The 22,290-nt window shown below is 39.4% G+C and overlaps 1 protein-coding gene across 5 annotated transcripts in view; it reads left to right on the top strand.

Annotated features, from left to right (window-relative positions):
- Positions 1-6: 6 nt before the first annotated feature.
- LOC112462382 (dual specificity protein phosphatase 10-like) overlaps positions 7-22,290 on the top strand; it is a 34,255-nt gene continuing 11,971 nt past the window's right edge. Inside the window, exons 1-3 of one of the 5 annotated variants that reach the window (XM_025028116.1) lie at positions 7-220; positions 2,155-2,337; positions 12,694-13,635. In XM_025028116.1, the coding sequence (XP_024883884.1) occupies positions 118-220; positions 2,155-2,337; positions 12,694-13,635 (1,228 nt within the window). In that variant the 5' untranslated portion in view covers positions 7-117. The other 4 variants (XM_025028119.1, XM_025028120.1, XM_025028118.1 and 1 more) reach the window with 4 other exon arrangements.

The raw sequence follows: 22,290 nt of genomic DNA, 5'->3' as shown, positions 1-22,290 counted from the left end.
CCCCCGTGACTCGGCGGGCCGGCATGATCCTGCATCGTCCTCCGGACTGAGCTTCCTGGTACGTGAGTCAGGATCGCCGGAACCGCCGGGCGGCCGCCCGGTGGCCTCGTGGCGAGGATGAGCGCCAAGATATCGGCGGCCGGCCGCGACGGCGCGGCACAGTCAACGGCGAGCCATCGCGCCGCGAGATCGTCGCCCGTCAAGAGACCGCTGTCGCCGGGTAAGTGACAACGACACGCTGACAATGACAGGCTTCGTGCTCGCCCATACATCTTCATCGTGGACCCCGTAAAATTAGATTTGCGGGAAGGTGTACGCGTATACGTCATAAATCTGACGCTCCTGAAAACTGACCTGAGTTAATTAAGCGAAGGATTTGTCTGATAAAAGTACATATGTTTCTTTTTTAACAAAAGATTCGGATTTTAACGTGCTGTTTTGCTAATGAAGTTTCTGTGACATCCCGTGAATAGAATTCGCGCAGACGAGACTTTTTCATGACGTTTTGGATTGGTGATTGTTTGATTTTTGTAATGTGAAGAATTATGGGGAGTACGCTGTTTATAAAACATAAGGTTTAATAATAAATAGCCTTAAAATTACAAAATAATCCGCTTTTAAGCTTTGTCTTCGGAGAAGTATAAGCTTATTAATTTTATTTATAACATGTTCTTATGTGTATGTGTGTGTGTAAAATTTTTTAAAATTTTTAACATAAATTTAAACGAAAAATACCTTAGGCAATAAATTAAATATTCTTTACACTTACAAATAATACTTTGTTTATTGATATCGATACGTTATAATAAAGATTACTGACTCGTTTCTTTTGTAACTTAAGTTATAATTACTTTCTATTATTAATTATTTTAAACCAGTAATAGATTACCTATTAAAGTCCATAACTTTGCACAGCTTTATAATAAATACTAACAAAGCTCAAAGGGTTAAAGTTTGCTAGTTGCATTTATTATTTACATACAAAAATCCACATAAAAGCTTTTCACGACATCTAATTGAAATTAATGAGAATTTTACATTAAAATAAATTTCTTTATTATTCGAAATTAAAGACTGATTCTATAGATTTTATTTTTTTTTTTTTGTAAGAAAGATTAAACAGGTGGAAATCATATCGAGAAACAGTAAGAGATAAGATTATCTTCCATTTAGTTTTTTATCATTATTTTTAATGATTAGTCTTTAAAAAGTTATTCTTTAGCCAACGCTAGCAATTATTTTTTCATAAAGAAAGGCTCCATAAAAGAATGAGGCCAAGGTATTTCGCAAGATTGGTTTTTTCTCTGCAATTGATTGTCAATCGTATATGACTCATTGTCAGAGCTGCAATCTTGGGTCACTGATGAGTTTTGTATCGACAGTTTGACATTTACCAGCTATGTATATACATATATATATATATATATATATATCTGTAAAAAATCCATGATTCCAAGTACAAAAAATAAAAATCACACGATGGAAAAAGGACGAAATCGAAATAAAATAAAGAATAAAATTGAAATTAATGCAGCACTAATGCACTGCATTAATTACATGTTTAAAACAATAATTTAATAACTTTAATAACGTCTCTATTTAAAAAAAATGTAATTTTTATACATAACTTCTTGAAGACTGAAATTTCCTCAGATTCTTTTATATAGTTATGTAGCATGAAAAAGTTTTTTTTTTAATCAGATATCAACAATCTGTCTATAGAAAACATTACGTCTCCAAGTTACAACGTCTAACAACAGTCTTGATTAAAACTTTCGTGCGAGAGTTTTCTTGAAATTCAGATATTAATAACGGTTTGTTTCAAAAAGATATCTGGGTAGCAGACGATGATGTGTTCATTTATATTTAGAGAATGTGCATTCGGCGCATTCGTTTGCTCACGTGATAATATATAGATATCGTTGTGCAAGAATATCAACATTGATTATTAAAAAAAGTGCTGTCACTGCTAATTGTAAGCAGTGTCGCATAAAATTTTGCAATCCGCATACTGGAGCAATGACACACACAGACACGATGACACCCGGTATGATGACGCACCGTCGTCCACGTCAGGAGATTGCAGGCAGTCAGTCAACTCAAACAAAGGATGCATGTATATACCTGCCTCCACAATTTTTTTTTATTCCCCAGAGGCCACTGGCATTACAGAGAGATCGCCGAAGCGTGCAGCCATTTCGGAGCTGAAACCGTCCTCGAACGGAACTTCCGGCCGATCGTTACCTGAAGAAGTCAGTGAGATGCCAGTCCTAACGAGAGTTTGTTCTCCTGCGACATTGCCGAGGCTCAAGAGATTCCGATTTCGACCCATCGATGGTGAGTCGGGCTTCTTATCAATTAAAATCTACGCTGATTTAGTAACTTATAATTCACGATTTATTCAATGCCCTGCATTTAACCGAATATTCAAAACTCGAAGAATTTTTCAAGTTGACTTCTTCTGAATCTTTAAATCTTTAGATAGATGCTAATATCAATGTATTCTTCGGATTCAATCTTTAAATATTTTATTGTTTTAATTCATCTAAACCTTTGAATCCTTGAAATTTCGCTCGTGTGTGCATCTATGTGTGTAGAGTAGCTACTTGTGTTTTTAGATCTTTGCAATTTCTAATCTTCGAGTTTTCTGAAAAATAACAAAAGCTCAAAATCTGTTAATATTTAATAATTTAATTTAATTTCTTAAAAATATTAGAAGCTTAAAATATTAAATTAAATATTTTTATCGAAAGATATAAAATTATTTCGTTCAAAGCAACAGATTCGTTGCGTGATAAATCAGTTATGGCTATTATTGAATCATGATTTTCCTTGAAGAATGACTTGTATTTTCTGGAAAAAAATTTGATAACATTCTTAAAGATTACATATCATAAGACATTATCAAATCTTCTCCAAATAAAAAATTGTATAAAAGTTTTATTTAATTTCTTGTATAAAAACTTTTCGTCACCATACTGCTGAAAAAATTTTAAAGGTTACAAAGTTTGTCACACTTTCTTTTTGAATTATTACAGTTGAAATTTCATCGAATCTTTTCCATTTGAGAGAGCTTCATTATTGCATTGAAAATTATTATATTTTAATTAGACTACTCTGCAAATATGTAAATAAATGCACACATATACACTCAAATAATCGCTAATAAATTAAAAAAAATAAGACCGTTTGTTAACTATCAGTTTATCGATTATAGCTATCGATTATAGTAATTTACACATCAACCGCGCGACATAAAAATTTGGCTCATTTGGTACAAAACTAAATTAAATAATTTAATGAAAGATCGAGAAAAAAGGACTCTCGGGAATCGTATATCACTTCGACGCTATCGGACTATCGATAATTGCGTGACACACAATATAGCGAGTATTATCTTATACATCGTACTTGAACGAATCGTATTTTATCAGGCTGATTTCGTGACATCTACCGATATAGTATGTACAAAGGCGCCTTATCAGCAGCGGCAGCGGGTGTTACGTATGTTACTATAAAGCTGCCGTATCCAAGCTCGTGTAAATCGCCATTATTCTCGGCAAACAATTAACCCTCGATGCGATACACACACACTCGACTTGCGAAAAGTCGAAAAATCAGTTTAACTTTTACATTCGCCGGCATACTCGTCGTTTAATTTAAATGAACAATCAACGCATTGAAACGATTGAACTTTCGCTCGAGTTAACGAGAGCATCGTATCTCGACACAGTAGGTTTGTAAGATACGTTGGAGAACCGATTGTGAGAAAATTAGGGAAAAAATGAAGAGTTATACTTTTATCAAAAAAAAAAAAGTTAGAAGTCATAAAATATATATATCTCGAATGTTTTATCTCTTTTTATTGTTTTATGTCATACAGAATATGGTACATGTGGATTTAATGATAAGATTTGTATAAGCAAGTCTGCTTTATCGGGCTACAATAGTTTCATTGAAGAAAAACCCGAGCCGTTCTCCGAGGCAGGGATTCGCTTGTTTTTTTTTCGCCTCTGACGTCATGAGTTGAGATAACCGATGATATGACCATCGGGGCGATTCCTAATTAGCGTTATTCATCGCCGAATATACGCCGCTTTTTTTTGGAATCGTGAGTCTTCGAATATCAGGGACGGAATTGTCCGGACTTCATATCAGTTTATATCTTTGAAAGTCTTTCTTGTCTGTAGATCTTTGGATCTACCGCGGACGTTATTTTCAAGCCGCGAGAGCACGTTCGCAGTTACCGCGACTGTTTACGTGCACGTCGTCAATGTCATCGTTCTCGCCTAACAATTTGTCAAGAGATAAACGGTAAAAGATATACGCGCCGAGATTTGCGCAAATAGTATAATTGAAAATCCCCTCCTCCCTGCACGTCTGCAGCGGAAGCGCACAATCGTTTAGATGTACGTGAAAGAATAGTAGGAGAAGCAGAGAATCACCCGCTTGCGGCATCGGTGGGTGCATCGATCGATCAAGACGGTTGTACAAGTGATAAACTGGAACCTTCCGCGTATGAGGACACTGTGTGCGAGTACACATGTTTATCGCTCGTTCGACCCGACTGATGCCCGTCGTGTGTATGATGTCAGACTCTATCTTTGGTACACGGAGTAGATGACCACGCGTGAACACATACAGCGAAAGTGCTCGCGAAGAAGTGTGCGCGAAACTTCCTGAGGAGGGATTGTTGAACTCCCCTAGATCTCTCTGAAATCTTGAATTTCTTAGGCCCTCGAGTCCCTGCATCCACCGCCAAATTCTTGAATTTCCGGATCTTTATTTCACTTTTCGAGTTTTCAAATTTTAAGGTCGTTAAATCTTGCATTTTTAAAAAGCTGAAAACTTTTTACATTTAAGACTTTGGAACTCTCCTCATACTTTCTGAGATTTGAACGTTTTGGGTGATTGTGCAATTTTTAATCATTGAATTCTTCAGGCTGCGTCACTCAAAATGATGAAACATCGTATTTCCATATTTTTTGAAATTCAGGCGTCAATACCTCGCGATTTGTGGATCTTTCAGATGACTGTGAATTTTTTAATTGTGACGTGACGTCAAATTCTCGAGTTGTTGTGAAGAGACGAGAGGACGTAAATAATGCAATATAAAAATTGCGTCAGGAACTAATAAAAGCGATTTCGTCGTTTGTTTAGGAATAATCTTTTTTTCATTCCTAAGCAAGAGACCATTACGTAGGCGTCGGGCGAATAGTCGATTAAGTTTTCACAAACGGTTATCATACGAGTGCGAATACGTCAATGCCATAATAACGTTAGCAATCTTATCTCTTTTGGCCAGATTGATGGAGGGGAGCCCCTAAGAGTTCATCGCGATTAATTATGTTAAAAAGACATCCGAGACGCTCCATGTTTTCATCAGAAAAGGAGAGACGGTCGAGCGCACAGGATATATCGCGAAGATCCAGAAAAGAATTTATAAATAGTTGTTAGAAGAAATGAAATTTGCCGCGAACTCACCTGAGAAAACAACACGCATGTGTTAATCGTGCTCTTGAGCTTTTTATCAGCTCGCGCAACGTACAACATGCGAAAAAAACGTCATCTCGTGTGACAAAATTATCGCGCGTATCGAAATAAAGCGGTTGATTAACGTCAAAAAGTGTCGCACAATGTTGATTATTCGATGTACGTAGTTGACGAATAATTGATCCACATTTATCGAGCGAATCGAGAGAGACTGTGCACAGCAAATAGCTACTTCTTTACACTACTTGCAATTATTCATGTCTCAGTCCATAACACTTTTAGATTCTCCGTATTTAAACAGCTTTTTTTACCTTCCTATTTTACCTCGACATATTTTCTGCGTTTACTTTTTTTCCGTCGAGGAGCTCGTAATTTCGGCATTCGCTATTTTCTTGTGGTAATTTTTGGCTCGTACCTGACGAAGAAAGATTGAAAATATTTCTCTGAGAGATTTTTCGAATGTCTAATTTGACACGTGTGAAACATAACCGAGGAAAATTGTGTCACAAATATTTGGGATACTTGAATTTTTATTGAATCCTGAAAAATTTTCCACGGAAATTTTTCTAGATAAAGATTTCTCAGGTCTCTACGTGTTGAATTTGCGGTACTTCCGAATCTAATTGATCCTTAGATTTGTAATCCTTTCGCGTAGTACTTGACGACGACATTGAGAGCTTTCCAGCAAGCGACACAAGTCGATCGTTGTTCTATCTTTTTTTTTGGCAATGAGTAACAAAGACAAAACGACACTTGTGTCGCTTGCTGGAAAGCTCCCATTATAGATCATATCACTCTTTTGCGCAAGTTTGTGCACTGATTGTCACTGAGCAAACACAATGCATAATATAAATTTTGATACGAAATTACCTGGGAAGAAAGAAATTCGCTTTAGTCACGTCTTAATGCTTGGACAACTTTTCAATCTTTCCTCGTACGGAACGCTTCAAAATCTCTCAACGTCGTTTATGATCGCACACTGTTGTTCAGAGAAATATCAAAGTTAGAATTACAGGTTTTTTTTCTCGTAACCAGAGGATAAAAATGTTTGATGAAATAGCGCGGAAAGCCGACGGGAGCAAAGAAATGCTGACGTGATGGAGAAACGGGTGAGACCATTTCGATATTAATATTCAAGACGCGATTAATATTATCGATCATGTGGAAGCCCCTTTACGCCTCATTGCTATAGTTCTCACGCGCGATCTTAGTGATACTATTAATATTCAAAATACCGAGACTGACATCGATCGAGCGTGCGCCAGGAACTCTTTTCTCGGTACGGCAGTGTCGGCTGTGGCGTAATGTATATATCTCGAGACACACCGGTCGCGTACGAACGTATACAAGTGTACACAATACGTGCGTGTGCACACACGCGAAGCGCGTGTGCTTGCGCCGTCGCCGGATGAGTCATCGAGCGCGCGTTGCGCATTGCACGCACGATGGCGCAGAACTTCCTTTTTTTTTCTTTTTTCGTTATTGCCGATAGTCAATATTGCATACGAGTCGAAAGAGTCTGGAAATTGGAAATTCGGGCAGTTCTAGAATATCTGGGGGATCCTTTTACTCGCGGAACATACGACGCGTTTCCGAGAAGTTTGACATCCGAAAATTTTCAAATATTTACGGATGCGAGAGGATATATTACAGACACGAAAATCTAAAAGTCGATCGTGAAATATGTCCATGTGAAAATTAAACTAAAAATTAACGGTGAATATAAATAAAATGTAGAAATATAAGATAAAAATAAATATAACAGATCGCTTTTTTCAATTGTTTCTAGCTGATATCTTAACATCGAAAATTAAATTTAAATTCAAAATTCATATGAAGATTCTTTTAAAATAAGAATTAAATTTGAAAGTAAGAATAGAAAGACGATTCAAATTGAGATAAAAGTTGAAACTCCAGTAAAAATTAAATTTTGTTTACATTCTTTACAAATACATTATTTACTCATCAAATAATTTCGAAATTTTTGGGACACTTAATCATAATTTGATATTTGATATATGATTCATAAGTTATTGTGAATTCTATTGAAGAAATTGATGGAAGATTTATCAGAAAACTTAGTAGAATTTATTTATATTCGTGGATACATGAGGATATTCAACTTATAATGGCAAAACTCTGTCAAGACTCTATCAAGACAGGCATTTCCCATCAGAAGTTCTTAAAAAAGTTCCTTCCCTGAAGGAAGATGTATAAAGCCAGACCGTGCCATTTCTATGCTCATACTGCCAAAAGAGAAAATAAGAAGGGAGAACGAGTATATAAGATGCTGAGTGTTTAGCATCATATTTTACAATAATCACATCTAGAAGGTTTTTTTTTTAAGTAAATCGCTTTCAGCAAAATAACAGTTGTATTTCTTCTGTGAATTTTACGCTCGAATCTTTTTTTTTGTTGAAGAAAAATAAAGTTTTAGTTTTATCTCAATTTGAATTGGCTTTCTATTCCGTCTTTAATTTCAAATTTAATTTTTATTTTAAAAGAATCTTTATATGAATTTTGAATTTAATTTTGGTTTTTGGACTTTGGTTAAGATCTCAGCTAGAAACAATCAAAAAAGTGATCTGTTGTAATCTATTTTCTATTTTTCTTTATCTATTATCTATTATCTATTTTTATATTTTTACATTTTATTTATATTTAAATTTAATTTTATCGAGAGTCTGCTTCCTCTCCTTCCGCTCGCGGAAATTTCAAAACAGACACGGCGCCTCTGCAGCCAACAAAAGGACCACGCAAATCCACAGATTCAGATACAACTGCATCTCACATTTTTCCTACAAAATACCACAGTGTTTGCAATACTCTTTTTTTCTTCTCCGACAACAAAAAACTAGCGCGCTAAAGGTTTAAACCGTTTAAACCGTGCGTCGCGACGTTAGGCTCGGTATGAGGGGTTAAATTACGCTCCTGCGCAGAGCTCCGGCGGTGCCCCCGTAGGACCCCCGTCCTCCGCCGCGCCGGGCAGCGTTCTCCACTCTCCTCGAACGTTCTCCGCTCTCCTCGTCGCCGGCGGACCTCGTCGTCGTCGTCGTCGTCGCCGCGCGTACCGCGTACCGCGCCGCGCTTTAGCCAGGCCAGGCCTGGCCTCTCCTCCTCAGTCTTCGCTCGCCGGCCGTTGGCAGGGGATTCCGCATCGATCGCGCTCCCGCGGCTGTAGATCTCCCGTGTGCCGTACACCTCGCGCGCGCACTCTCGCCCGTTCCCCCAGGGAGCATGCTGGCCCGACGTGAGCCTCGCGGGGCCCCCCGGGTCCGCGCGATCGCGCTCTCTTGAGAGCCCGTGACGTCATCCCGACGAGATCCGTCGCTCCCCACGTTCCTCCCTTCCTTATCCTCCCTCTTCCTCCTCTCCCGGTTCCCTGATCCCCACGATAAGATCGCGTACTCGCGGACGGTATCGCGTCGGGAGTGCGTAACCGGGGATTTCTCTCTCTCTCTCTCTTTCTTTCGGATGTAATATTCCACGGGCTCCTCCGTTTCCCGAGCGTGTAGGAACGTAAAACTGGGCCACCGGATCGCTGTCGCTGGATTTCTATTAGCCATCGGACCCGGACCTCACGGTTTCTGGATATGTAGATGCAAGGTGTGTAATCGGGATTTCTTTCGGACTCTCTTCGAGTTTTCCAGTCACCTAGCGCCTATAAGTGACGTACGTTTTCCATTGGGATGCCTGGTAACTCCTCGCATTTCGCTTCCCCGGATTTGTACATCGAGGATTCTGCAATTAAAACGCGCTTGTATCTCTCTCGATCTGTCGTGCCTTGGATGCGTGAGTCGAGAATTAAAACACTTGGGATGCCACGATCGTTAGATTACTCTACTTCTACGTAGGCGTTTTAATTGAGCTGTATCTTCGGACACTTTCCACGAGTCTCTGTAAACAGTTGCTCGAAATCGTATAACATAGATGCTCTTTTTGATACGAAATTCCAAAAGTGAAAAAGGAAAACTGGTTTTTTTTTTATCCTTAAGCTTTTAGATCTTCGGATCTTGAGCTTTTTTGATAGAACTTGCCTTTTCGTGCAACTTCTTTTTACACAAATGAGTATAATTTTTCCAAATTTTTAAATTCTGTTCTATGGAGATTGTTTAAAAGATTTTAGTTCTTTTTGTGTAAATTTAATTGTAACCGTTATCTGATTAAAATAGATTATTTAAAATGCTGGAAAATGCTAGGTAATATAAAATTATATATTACGAGAGTGTATTCTTAATCGTTTGCAAGTGTTTTACTGAATGTTTTAATTAGTTGCGCCAGTTAATTGCCGCCGAATGCAGATCGGGGATATAACTGTGATGTAAATGAGAAATCGAGACGCTTGGTCCACTTTTCAATCTGGTGTAAATTAAAACGTTAATTAAAATCAGGATTTTTGAAGCGTATTTTTAAATTGTCGAGTCTTTTAAGTGACGAGTTCTTACATCCAGCTGGAGATTGAGATAAATATTCTTAAGAGTACCCCTTCCCTCTCAAATATTGAACTGTATATCTTGATTTTTGAATTTTCAAATATTTATAGATTCATGTATTCTTAAACCTTTTTTAATTTATGCATCTTGAGACTCTTTATACGTGTGTACATAATTTACTACAGCTACAGTCCCAAATATTTGGGCAAATACTACGATTGCGCTGAAATAATGAGATGAATATGAAAGGCTCCGGATTAATCCGGAGAAATTATCATTCTTTTCGGGTGAATGGGAGAACGCAGGACGACGTATTCCGCACGATGGCAGGTGTCGGTGCTACACCTGTCCGTAAAGCTGAATGCCCCGGTCAGGTTGCGAGTAGCGATAGTCCCAAACAAATATCCCTTTATCTTTATTTTTTAGTCAACACGACAATAAATTACTTTATTTACGTCGCAACCCGTTTCATGAATATCGCGTTAGTTCTCAATGACGGACTCTTTGAAAAATACGTGCCGGACTTTCCCTTAACGTAAGCGCGCTCATTATGCTTCGCGATTTGTTTATCGCGGATATTAAAGCTACGATTAAAACTGGTATTTTCACAAAGTACGTCCGAAGTTAACTGACAATTAGAATACCGCGATATTTATAGTTTGCTTCCGTAAAGTTTGATCTTTTAATTTTTAGGAAAATGTAAAGGAGAATTAATAGTGAATCAAAAAAATTTTTTCGTTATTTTCTGTCAATAACTGACACAAATACTTTACAGACGTAATAACAAATAAAACTGCAAAATAACGAAGTTTACAAATGATAGAAATAAATAACAGAAACATATATCACGTTTTCAATATATTTCCCTCTTATTGAAATAAATTGAAAATGGAAATGTGGAATTTATTTAAATAAATTTTATTTACGGGTTTGAGGTTTTTTATTTAATCTGTAAGTTTTTCATTTATTTAAATAATGCTTTGATTAAATTTCAGTGAACATTTTTTTTACTAAAAGCATATATGAAGCCAAATATTTCTCATTTTCTCACTTTTATTATTATTGAATAATTTATATGTTGCGGAAAAATAACGTTGCAGTATTCAAAGTCTTTTTTCCTGAAAAGTTTCCATATGTTGATTTTATGCAAATTAATACATTTGCCAGTGCTTTTTCACGAGTAAACTTTCTCGGACTGTTTGATGATGATGCCTCTTTGTACAACCGTTCGCGAGAGATATCAATAGGTATTGCGAGGGTATCGGGCCCATCGCTAGTCGCGGGGTCTCACTTGCCGCTCGAAGCGTCGAATTCCACAGCGTTTACTCATACGAAAGAACGAACTCGAAGACTTCTCGGGGCCGGAGAGAAACTTCGATGGCGGAAGAGAAGTGGGAGAGTGGTCGGGCGAGAGAGAGAGAGAGAGAGAGAGAGAGAGAGAGAGAGAGAGAGAGAGAGGAAGAGAGAGGGAAAGAGAGTAACCGATGGTTTCCCGTTTAATCGGCCGTTGATTCTAACTGAGTATCATTTGATTCGATCTAATTCTATTAAGCTTTCCAAAACTTAACGGAAAGACTCAGATTCATTGAAAAATATAAAATTCACATGAACGTAAAAATAAAAAGTAATACAAATGTATAATCTAAACGTGATCTTCATTAAATCCAAAATCCAATATCTTCGATATTTGGGTAGGTTGAGAATTCAGAAACTAGAACTCCTTTAAATTTTAATGACGCAGCAACTCCTTGCTGAATTCACGCGGTCTTCGTTTGAGATATTTTTGATACATCGAGATGATTTCAGAAGTTGTAAAAGAAAGATGTCAAAGCAGAAATCTATAAACTACAAAGTCCAAGGAATCTAGATTTTAAGACGGAGCGACACGCGGGTAAAGTACGCGCGGCGTTATTTATAAAAACAAACAAATCGCGTGCTAGCAAATCCCGGGTGTATCACGTAATTTCTAACTTAGTACATCGTCGCTTACAACAGATCTTTCGTAACGCACATTGGTCGACATCCAACTGCCAAATTAGAATTGTAACTAAAAGAACGGGATAACGCAAGGACCCGAGAATTCGAAGGCTCCGCGATCTAAATACTTGTGATACGAGCATTGAAAAATTTGAAGTATTATTTATATATTCTCTTGCGTGGAAATTAGAAGGCATTAATTCGAAGACGCATGGAGTTTATATTTATTTATCAATTCGATTCAATTAACATCCCTTATATTTTTGAGTATTCGCAGTCGAGATAAGATTAGTGGCTTGTAAGAAGTTACAGAAAATAGAGAAGTTGTGTGTGTGTGTGTGTGTGCGTAGATTCTAATCTAGAATCTGAATAATTCGGAATCCAGAGGCATTAGAAATCTTACAAAATTATTATAAATCATAAATTGTGAATTCGGAAGAAGGAAACGTAGGAAGATTAAAATTATGTGGAAATAGGTATATAACAAGGAAGTAAAAATATCGTTTTATTTTTAATTTATTTTATTTTAAAACAAAAATCATCCAATTTTCAGAAGTCAGTTGAAATGAAAGCTAAAGATCATTCTTCTCTCTAACCGTTTATTTTAATATTTCTTTACGAGCGTGCGAATTTTCGCCAATGTGGAAACCAATGGCAAATAACCGCAAGAAATACGCGAAATACGCGAATAAGGAATGCGCGAATGTGGAGATTCTGTCATATCAACTGACGTAAGGGAGAAAGGAATGAAAAAAAAACTGCTGACGTATCCCGATCGTTGACGTTTCAGCGCCAACCGCAGGACCGTGCCATCACGACGTAAGCACCATCGACGTGAACTCCAACAACACCCACCACCACCATCACCACCATCACCACCACCATCATCACCGCGGACACAACCAGCACGACCATCGGCCTCAAGACCGAATTCCATCGTCCTCCTCGATGTCTACCTTGCTATGCTGCGAGCCAGTGTCGGCTGGCCGGCCTCGGGCCAATCTGAAGCTCGTGCTGAACCGCAGCCTGAGCGAGCCAGGACCGAGTCCCTGTGCCTTCCCAGCACCGCCGGCGGCGTCGCCGATCGCCGTTAACAATAACAACAATAGCAACAACAATCCCACTGAGCCGCCCTCGATAGTGATCAACGAGGAGGCGAACGGCGACGACGAAGACGACGACGTCCACCGTCGTGGCTTCCACCATCTCCACTACCATCATCATCATCATCATCACCATCTCCACCATCTTCACCACCATCAGCACCTGTCAGTGACCACAAAGCGTTGCAAACTGGAGACTGTCAGCCTGCCTACCAGCCCCTGCGCCGAGAACGGCCTTCATCGCCAGCTAGTGCTAAGCAAGACCCGCGTCATCACCGCCGACGACCTCGCCCAGCGTCTCGTGCATCTCGAACGACCCTCCGCCGTTCCGCCAGTGATTCTGGATTGCAGACCGTTTATACTTTACAACGTCAATCACGTACGCGGTGCCATTAACGTCAACTGCTCGGATCGCTTCAACCGACGCAGACTACAGCTGGGGAAGGCCACTCTCGCCGATCTCGCAACCGCTCGCGAGAGCAAAGAGCTGCTCAGGAAGAGACAGTTCAAGGAAGTCATAGTGTACGACGATTGTACCGACGACCTGGAACACTTGCCCGCTCAGCACCCGTTGTTCCTGGTACTTGCTGCACTCGTGGACGACGATCGGGAGCCGGCTCTGCTAATCGGTGAGTGCTCTTCGGGTTTTTTTTTACACACCTTCGACCGGTGTGTTGCTTTATGGATCGGTAGAGATGACTGAACTTTGCTCAATCGTTTAAAAAAATAATCTCGCGATTATTTTGGCCATTGAATCCTTCCACTGGGAAAAAAAAAACTTGAATATTTGTAAATTATTTTATATTAATTGCGTTGCCTTATCCGAAAGCAAATTGCAAAACAAAACTGATATATACAGTCGAATTGAAAACTAGGGACTCGTAATATATCTGAAAGGTTATTATCCGTAATATATCTCATGTGGCAAATCTCTATAGTTACTACCACATTTGCTGTAACTTAACTTTGCTAGGCACGATTCTCATGCTATCAAATATAGTACAACTGATAATAGTAAGATAATGATATCCGAAGATATCGGATGACCTACACATATTAGCAAAATATCTTAGACAAATTTTTCAATAGACAATAGATATTGCGATATTGCGTATTATTATTTGAAGATATACAGAACTTGAAAGCTTATACAATTCAAATCTGTTAATATGCAAGATTAAGTAGCATTAGTAAACTAACGAAGTGGAATTATGATGAACAGAATTAGCGAATTAACTCGCAAAAGGGATATTAGCGCAAATAATTTAAAAATAATCTAAAAATCTCGAGATTTATCGATTTAATGAATTTTTAATTAGCGTGAGATCTACAAATTCAAAATAAATTATCCCGGTGATTTTTACTAAGGACGAACGATCCTCGCCGATCTGTCCCTTATAATTTTTTCTTGTAACGCGGTATTTGTTTACAAAAGCGAAGCGGCCGCGAAACACGGCGTACTCTCTGTTTGTCGTCTATCCGGTCCTCTACGTGGGAGTCGAGTCTCTGGTTTTCGGAAATAACGATGATGCGAGCGCGATATTTCTGCCGGCCCGCCAATCGCGCGTCGAAACTTTTACGCCGATCATTCTCTGCCATCACATTTTTACGCTCATTATATACTATTAATTCTTCGTAGTCTCGTACTCTTTTTTACCTTTTTTTATGATACGCTATTATCTATTAAAATATCTATTAAAATATTAATCTGTTTTCTTAAAAGCGTGTTCTGCAGCTCCCGTCAATCTCTCGTTTTTATCATTAATCTTCTTCTTCGTAAATTTTGTTTTATTACGGAGCGTTGTTTTAAGCTAAAATGAAGGACGACAGATGGCCAAAAATAGTCTGTTTAAAAAAAAATTCAATATTGGGAGGATTAAATTTACTTCTTTATCGTCTTTATCTTATTTCTCCTTACGTGAACATTTCTTCCCAGTCTGATATTTACTGAAGAAAAATAATAGTGATTTAACGTCGCTTTACTTTAATGCTGCTTTCTCTTTTTCTTTATTTCTCTTTTTAACCACCTCATATTTCCGCTTCACTTCTTTCTCGTCAGCGTAAACAGTGCTGGCATAATTTTATTTTAGATACGCCGCGCGCGTCTCTCTGACGTAAAAACTGTTCGCGAGAATTTAAGAATGACGTGTTTTAAAGAAAGACAGTTTTTTTTTCGCGTAATTTAAAAATCTGACCACTTATTGTTAGATGCAAAATAGTAAATACTAGATTTAAACGGCACATATATTCGTTAAAAAGCGAAAGCGAAGGAAATGTTGTTCTTCTGTACAGAAGATCTCAATCGGCTTAATTAATTATTAATAATTAAAATCGCTTTGTCACGCCGCGCGATTCAACATTCAGAATCGAGCGGATAACGATATAAATATAGCTTTCATCTACGATAGAATCGTAGATCTGAATGTTACGCTGCGCGAATGTGAAATTAGGGAGATTGGGGAGGTGAATCATGTGCCCGTTAATTTTCCACGTGAATGTTGCGAGATAATGGGGGTTGGGAGAGGGCTTCGGGGGGTTTCGGAGGGCTCGAGGAAGAGAACGCGGACGGAGAGATCCGCTCGAGCGGATCGCGCGGCTGCGGCTGCGACGACGACGACGACGACGACGACGGCATCGACATCGTGCTCGCATCGTCGCGGTCGGCGCGTATACGAAGGCGAAAGGTGGGGATCTATTCATAGGAGTGACTCACGTCGGAGATGACGCCGCGAATAGTCGGACAGATTTTGCGCGCCGCGATCTGCGCTTTCGCCGTGTTTTCGCGATGCCGCGCAGCAAGGGGAGATGAATTATAGCGGAGCATTACGGGAGATTTGTCCAGAGTTTGCACGCTAATCGTGCCGAATTGAATATTAAGCCCACATTCGCGCACTAAAAGTCGCTAAATATGGCCACGTGATTCTCACCGAGGTCTGGCGTTACGTCGTCGCAGGCCTCGCGATAACGGTATCGTAAACGCTCCGCGGCGATAAAATTTTCGAAGTCGAAGGAAATAAATAATACAGCGTTTCACGTATCACATATAAAAATCTAACGATACAACAACATTAGGCTATATGGTCTCCATATTTTTATATCTTTCTTATTTAATTCTCATGTCCTAAAGTAAAATCGCAGAATCGCAAATTTTTTCAAGTATAATTTCTCGTTATAAATGTAATTTATATTATAAAAATATGTTATTAAAAAAATTATCGAATCGATCAAAAGGCACAATAGCAATACAATTCGAGAGGGGCAGGGGGAAAGGAAAAAGAGAGAAAGGAATAATAATATTAATATGTAATAAAAGTATACAATTTTATTTTTTTTTTTACTATTCAGGCATTTCTTCTTTTCGTTATTCAGCAATGAGCGCGCGGACGTCACTCTTGACACATCGTGTCTGGTTATTACATAATTAGTAACGATTCGCGGCCGCCTATAAACAACGAGAGCGAAGCATCGTGTGGCTCGTTTTGGCGAGGCTAATGCGCGCGTCTGGTCTCCCGGTCGGTCCCGATCGCATTTTTCTCAGACGACGACGACGACGACGACGACTGACTGCGACGTTGAAAGCATGAGTCACCGTGTATATCGACCCTACGGCATGTTTACGCTAGCTAAGCGCACGAACGGCCATATGTCAAAATCACGATTGCATAACGTATATCCCCTGCGTTGTCGTCGCCGTTGCGTCTCTCACTCTCTTTTGGGACGATTTAGATGTGAGTCACTTGCGCGGGTTACGAGATTTTCCTATCGCCGCGACCTTAACCCTTTCAGGTGCGTCCGGCTCTTCCGTGCCTCGATCGTGCTGCGGCGCGACTTTCGCTCGAGAAAGAGGCTGAAAAATTGCTCGAATAAAGACTTAAAAGGAACGAAGCGGAACGACGTTGCGTCCGTCTGTAAGATCGTGTATATCGTGAAACATTGTATTTTGTATTCGTTGAATGCACTTTCTAATAGTTAAGAATTCGATCGTTGGAAGCTATTCTATCGTTTTACTATGCAACAATAGTAAAATGTACTTGTTTGCAACAAATATTTCGTATAATATTAGTCTAGCTGACATTTCAATTATTAGGCTATATCTTTTTAGTTCTAAAAATTCAACTTTTAGAACTGCATAGTATAACTGCATAACTTGTATTTTAAGACGAAGAATTTCTAAGTACGACTCTGTTTATAAAGTCACGGAAGAGAGAATAAGAAGACCATAATGCATAAACAATGTGTAATAATAATAAATTGATATTAACTAACGATTAACGAATTATTGATATACTAATATATAATTAAAAATGATGAAATATATATATATATATAATTTATAACTCTATAATATACATATAAATACCTAAATTAATCAGATGTATGTATAGCTAATCAAATAATAATAAATTTATATAAATTATATAATAATCTTATTATAAAAACTTAACATAATTAAATTATATATTTTTACTATATATGAGCAAACACTTCGGAGTATTTAGAGTCAATAAATGAAGCCGAATTCGGAGCTTAATGAATTAGTCATCGCTCTCTGAAGCCGTGGGGGGTTGCTGTATTTTTTCCATTGTGCCGCTTTTTCATCCCCCTTCCGTTTAAGGGTGCAACGGAGGTGGTGGTCTAATCGAGGGGGAGCGCGCGCCTCAGAACAACGTACAACGCATCTGGATCAGCTGTCGATGACGATTATTACGTATGAGTCATCCGATACACAGCTCGCTTTAAAATGTATCAATGACTAACGCGCGTCCAGCTCACAATCGTTCCAGGCCTCCCCCCTTTACCCCTTCACCCTTCAGGTCCCTTTGTGCTGCACCGGCGTGATTCAAGTACTGCTAGGATCGTGATGGAGGATCTAAAAATACGGGGTGTCCGGTGACTCTAGCCGCGTCCCGTAACTGCTCGTTCAACTTATTCCTATGGTGTCGACGTAAATATACAAGGGTGTTATCGATGATACAAGCTAACGAGAATATTTAGGGAAGCGCATCGATATAATCCTACGTAAAAAAAAACAAGTGGAAAATGTAGAAACTTCTTTTTCTGTACGACGCTTCGTTTTCGAGAGACTCGAATTTCAAGGACTGGTAACGTGTCGCTTTTTTATTTTCTACTTGTATAACTGTCACGACATCGCGTGCCGTAGATTGATAAATTCAGCAACTATTTTATCGGTGTCGAGTACAGTGTAAACCTTCTTTTCATTCATACCACGATAACCGAAATCGTTAAGATATATCGGATGATTAAAATCGCAAGTTAAATTGAAATTCGAACTTAAGACAAATTACCAAAGGTGTTATTAATTCTTTTATTTTCAAAATTATTTTTCTGAAGACAAAGTCTCGTGTAAAAAGGTTTCGTTGTAATATGTACTCGACTCTCTTTCTCGTTTTCACGTTAAATTATCTTATATTTGTATACAACAAGTGAATGGCGGCTAGAACAGAGTTACCTACCTGTTAGGATTACACAAAACCTGATCCGCTACAGTATATCCGCAATTCTTCCTTGGAAAATGTAAACGGCGCATTGGCAGTTAATGATACGGCGCGTGTTATAATGCAGTAAGTGTTATAACGCTGGTTTATGTTTTATTGATGTATTATCTTATTACGAATCGAAAAGTAAGATCCTTGCAAGCTGCGACACCGCAGCACATTTTATAAGGATGCAAAAGATCAAGGACGCAAAAAGTATGAACCAAAAGTCTGAATATTTACCAACGACAAATTTTTAAACTTAGTCCGTCAGTTATATTTAAATACATTTATAAGATTATGTGTCATTATTTATTTTTCTAAGATCCAAGATTCGGGAAGCGAGTGTCTAAAGACGAAAGACTTGAAGTCATAGCACATAAAAAAGACTTAAACAGTAAAAGTGAAGTGATTTAAGTAGTAAATGTAATCAATTGATGAATTGATGAATCACGGAGAATGATAAAGACTATCCAAAAAACTTCCAGCGATAAATAATAAATGAATTGCCCAATTATTTTCCTCGAACTTCTCGAGAATGCCTGAGTAATCTGTGAGTAATTGTTTGCTTATTGCATATCTTTCACCGCTCCGTTTTTGTGAACGCTTTTGTTGAACTTTAGCACCCCATAAATGTACATAAATATACAAGGAACAAAAGTATTCTCTTGATTTAACTGATTTAGCATAACGAGACAGACCGAACGTCAGAAACGATCCGTAAATTTATAAAGCCCAATAAAAACGTGTTTTGCTAGACTCGCATTTAATTTCAGCAGCTTCCTCTGTCCTCAGTCGAATTTCGGCGAAGTTAAACATAGCAAGTCCCGTGGCAACCTGCAAATGTGTACTTTACACCACGACATTGTAATGCGGTATACCCCCATCGCCAGGCTCGAGGTGTTAATCGGCCATCGCGAGCAACACATTCAGACATCCGGTCATTGACTCGGATTCCCTCTGAAAATATCGAATGCGAGAGAGGGAAGGAGGGAGACGGAGGGTTACGGAGAAAGAGAGAGAGAGAGAGAAGGAGAAAGAGAGAGATAGAGCAAAAGGAGAGAAAAAAAAGAAATGAGGGTCGCGTGGGGTTATTAGCGCGAGATGAATCAGCGCGGGCACGCGGACAAGACAAAACGAGCGACCGTACGTCCTTCGAACTCGTCGGAATTTCCTTGAGACTGGACGAGAGCGAACGAGCGAGCGTGCGAGCGAGCGAGCCGTGGCTGTGCCGTGCCGTGCTATGGTTTCCTACTACGTTTCACGCAGATGAGTCAGTCAGTCGGCATGATTATTCGGCGGGTTATTCGTGGCGGGAGCGGAGACAGCGTGTAGCGCTCTCCCCGCGCTACGTTCGTCAGCCCAAAATAAGGCCCGCGGCCGAATCCACGCGTGATCCTTGGACATCGTCTCTTGCCAAGTCGTATTCACCCCTCGGACGCCCGCGCCCCGCCACCCTCCTCCTCTCCGGAACCGTCCACGATTTTACGCCTGCGGCAATAATCGCCATTAGTCAGATTGCCCGTGAAGTCGTGGAAAATTATTGATCCGAGTCTCGTGCCGGCGTTTGACTTGAGTTATAATCGCCGTGACTCGCCTGGTGATTTATCTGGACGAACTTTCTTTGTCCGTATGTATCAGTCCACAACTGGACGAGATAGCGGAGTGGCCGATTAGGTGTATTAATGACAATATCGTCCGTGCACCGTGAACGAGAATATATTCCGATTTTATTGCCGTAACGCCTACAATTGGCGATTAGGTGACGTCAGCCTCTTTACGCCGGTTAACGTTCTTGAAAGCGTAGTATACTTCCCGAATTCGGACGACTAATTGCAAACACGTACGCTTAGTCATAGCAATCATCGATAGGTCTTAGTCCGATGCGCCAGTGACAATATATACACTTGCGTCACACTTTGGAAATTCGCGGAAAAATACGTCGCATAAATCTGGGGTTTACTGATGACAGAAAAAAAAAAACGAATGTCCTAGTTTGGAATCGAACGTCCTCGAAGGCTAAGAGGATTTTAAAATCTGAGGGTTCCGGAGAAAGAATTTATACAAATGCTTTTATAAGAGCAGACTCGGATTTTGAAGGCTTTAGAATTTGAACGAAGCCATTAGAACTCTTCGATTTTCTGGGGAAATTGAAATCTAACGAGATTAGAATCTAATGGGAGTGTAGAATTCAGAAGATTAGAATGAATATGTTCTAATATCTAAGACATTTTTAATAAGAAAGATCCAAACACTGTCGAGATATTCTGGGAGATATTGGGATGTAATAACTTTTTAACATTGTGATTAAAATTTAATTTTCATTCTAGAAAGAATTATAGAACACTTTGTGCATCTAGATTTTTTCTAACGGATAAACTGAAATACTTATCTCTGTTGGAGAAGCATTGTTTTCTGGATCTTTTCTCAAATGAGACACGCAGGACGTTCTAGCTAGGTTACCCGCATTTCCTCTTGTCTGTACAATTATTCTGGAAGGAAGCAAAACCAAGACGATTAAGGAAGGCATAGACAAAAGGAAAACCTCGGAGATATCCTCCATTTACTATCAAGAGACGCGGTAGTGTCTCGCGCCAAGTGCACACGAAGCGAGATCGCACCGTGACTCTTTTACGCGACTGAAAGATTTATGAAGTGAAAAAGGCATATTGACTAAGAAAATGATAATATAGCTATTCATCAAAAAAGCTTGTTTAGGAAGCTTACTTATAACAGTGATAGTTACACAATACGATTTGAAAAATCACTTCGGGCTCTTTGAAAATGAGAGAAATATGTACCTCGAAAGATTTCCATTAGACTAGGTCTTTTAAAACCGACAATAATTTTCTCATTTCGAATATTTTCTTTTAACGCCAATGAATAAAAGATAATTTCAAAGAGTTCCGTTTCCACGCGGATTTTTATCCTCCAGCGTTAAAATTTCTGCGGGCGGAACTTTACATTCGTTTCTCTCCTCTGACATCGTAACTCGTGGCCACAAAGGAGGGCCTTAACAACAGCGCGCTTTATGTGAGAATGCGGTGTCGTCGCGGAGCGAAGGGTGAGAGTCGATGGCGTTCGAAAGATAGTTAGTGACTGCGTTGATCGAACGCGGACGATAATACGGCAATCCGTAACTCAGGGTCGCGCGTAGTGCTCCGACAGTGAGTCACGCTCAACCGCATCGGGCGTCGATATCAACGACATTTACGAGCATATGTTCGACACGCGTCCTTCCATTGGTCATCGAATGACGTGCGATTGAAAACGATTGGCAGAGTCGCGGGAGGAACGTGGGGAAAATTCTCATCATCTCTCGCGGAAAGAGAGACGCACGTTTAACCCTCCTCCACGTCGTGATCGTAAAGGCGCACACGTGTCTTCTCCGCGGCCGCAAGAAAACATGCGCGTTTATGATCGCGTTAGTTACGTTAGCGTGCTCGGATACGTCTTGGCGTACTTATATCCTTGCCACGCGTGACGCGCGGACATTCGCGGAGCTGTTACTTTATTGTTGTTGTTACGCCTATGATGCGTGTACGGCGATATATTGTTACGTTGCTGCGCGCATATACGCTTCCGATTTGACACATCTTATGTATTACATAGGTATCCATCTATCGCATCGATATTGACTCACTTTTAGTCGCAACTACGTCGTACATATATGTTAAACGCTGTCGGATAAGAATTTGCATGGAAGAGGGAGAAAGGAAAAAAATGTTCAAGCCGTTTTCAAAGAAATCCCGAGTCTCTACCGAGTCATTTGTCTGCATATAAAAAAAA

Source organism: Temnothorax curvispinosus, unplaced genomic scaffold, assembly GCF_003070985.1.
Source record: "Temnothorax curvispinosus isolate PA1 unplaced genomic scaffold, ASM307098v1 QBEX01012336.1, whole genome shotgun sequence".
Taxonomy (NCBI): Eukaryota; Metazoa; Arthropoda; class Insecta; order Hymenoptera; family Formicidae; genus Temnothorax; species Temnothorax curvispinosus.
The sequence above is the reverse complement of the archived record's forward strand: the minus strand, read 5'-3'. Positions and strand labels throughout refer to the sequence as shown.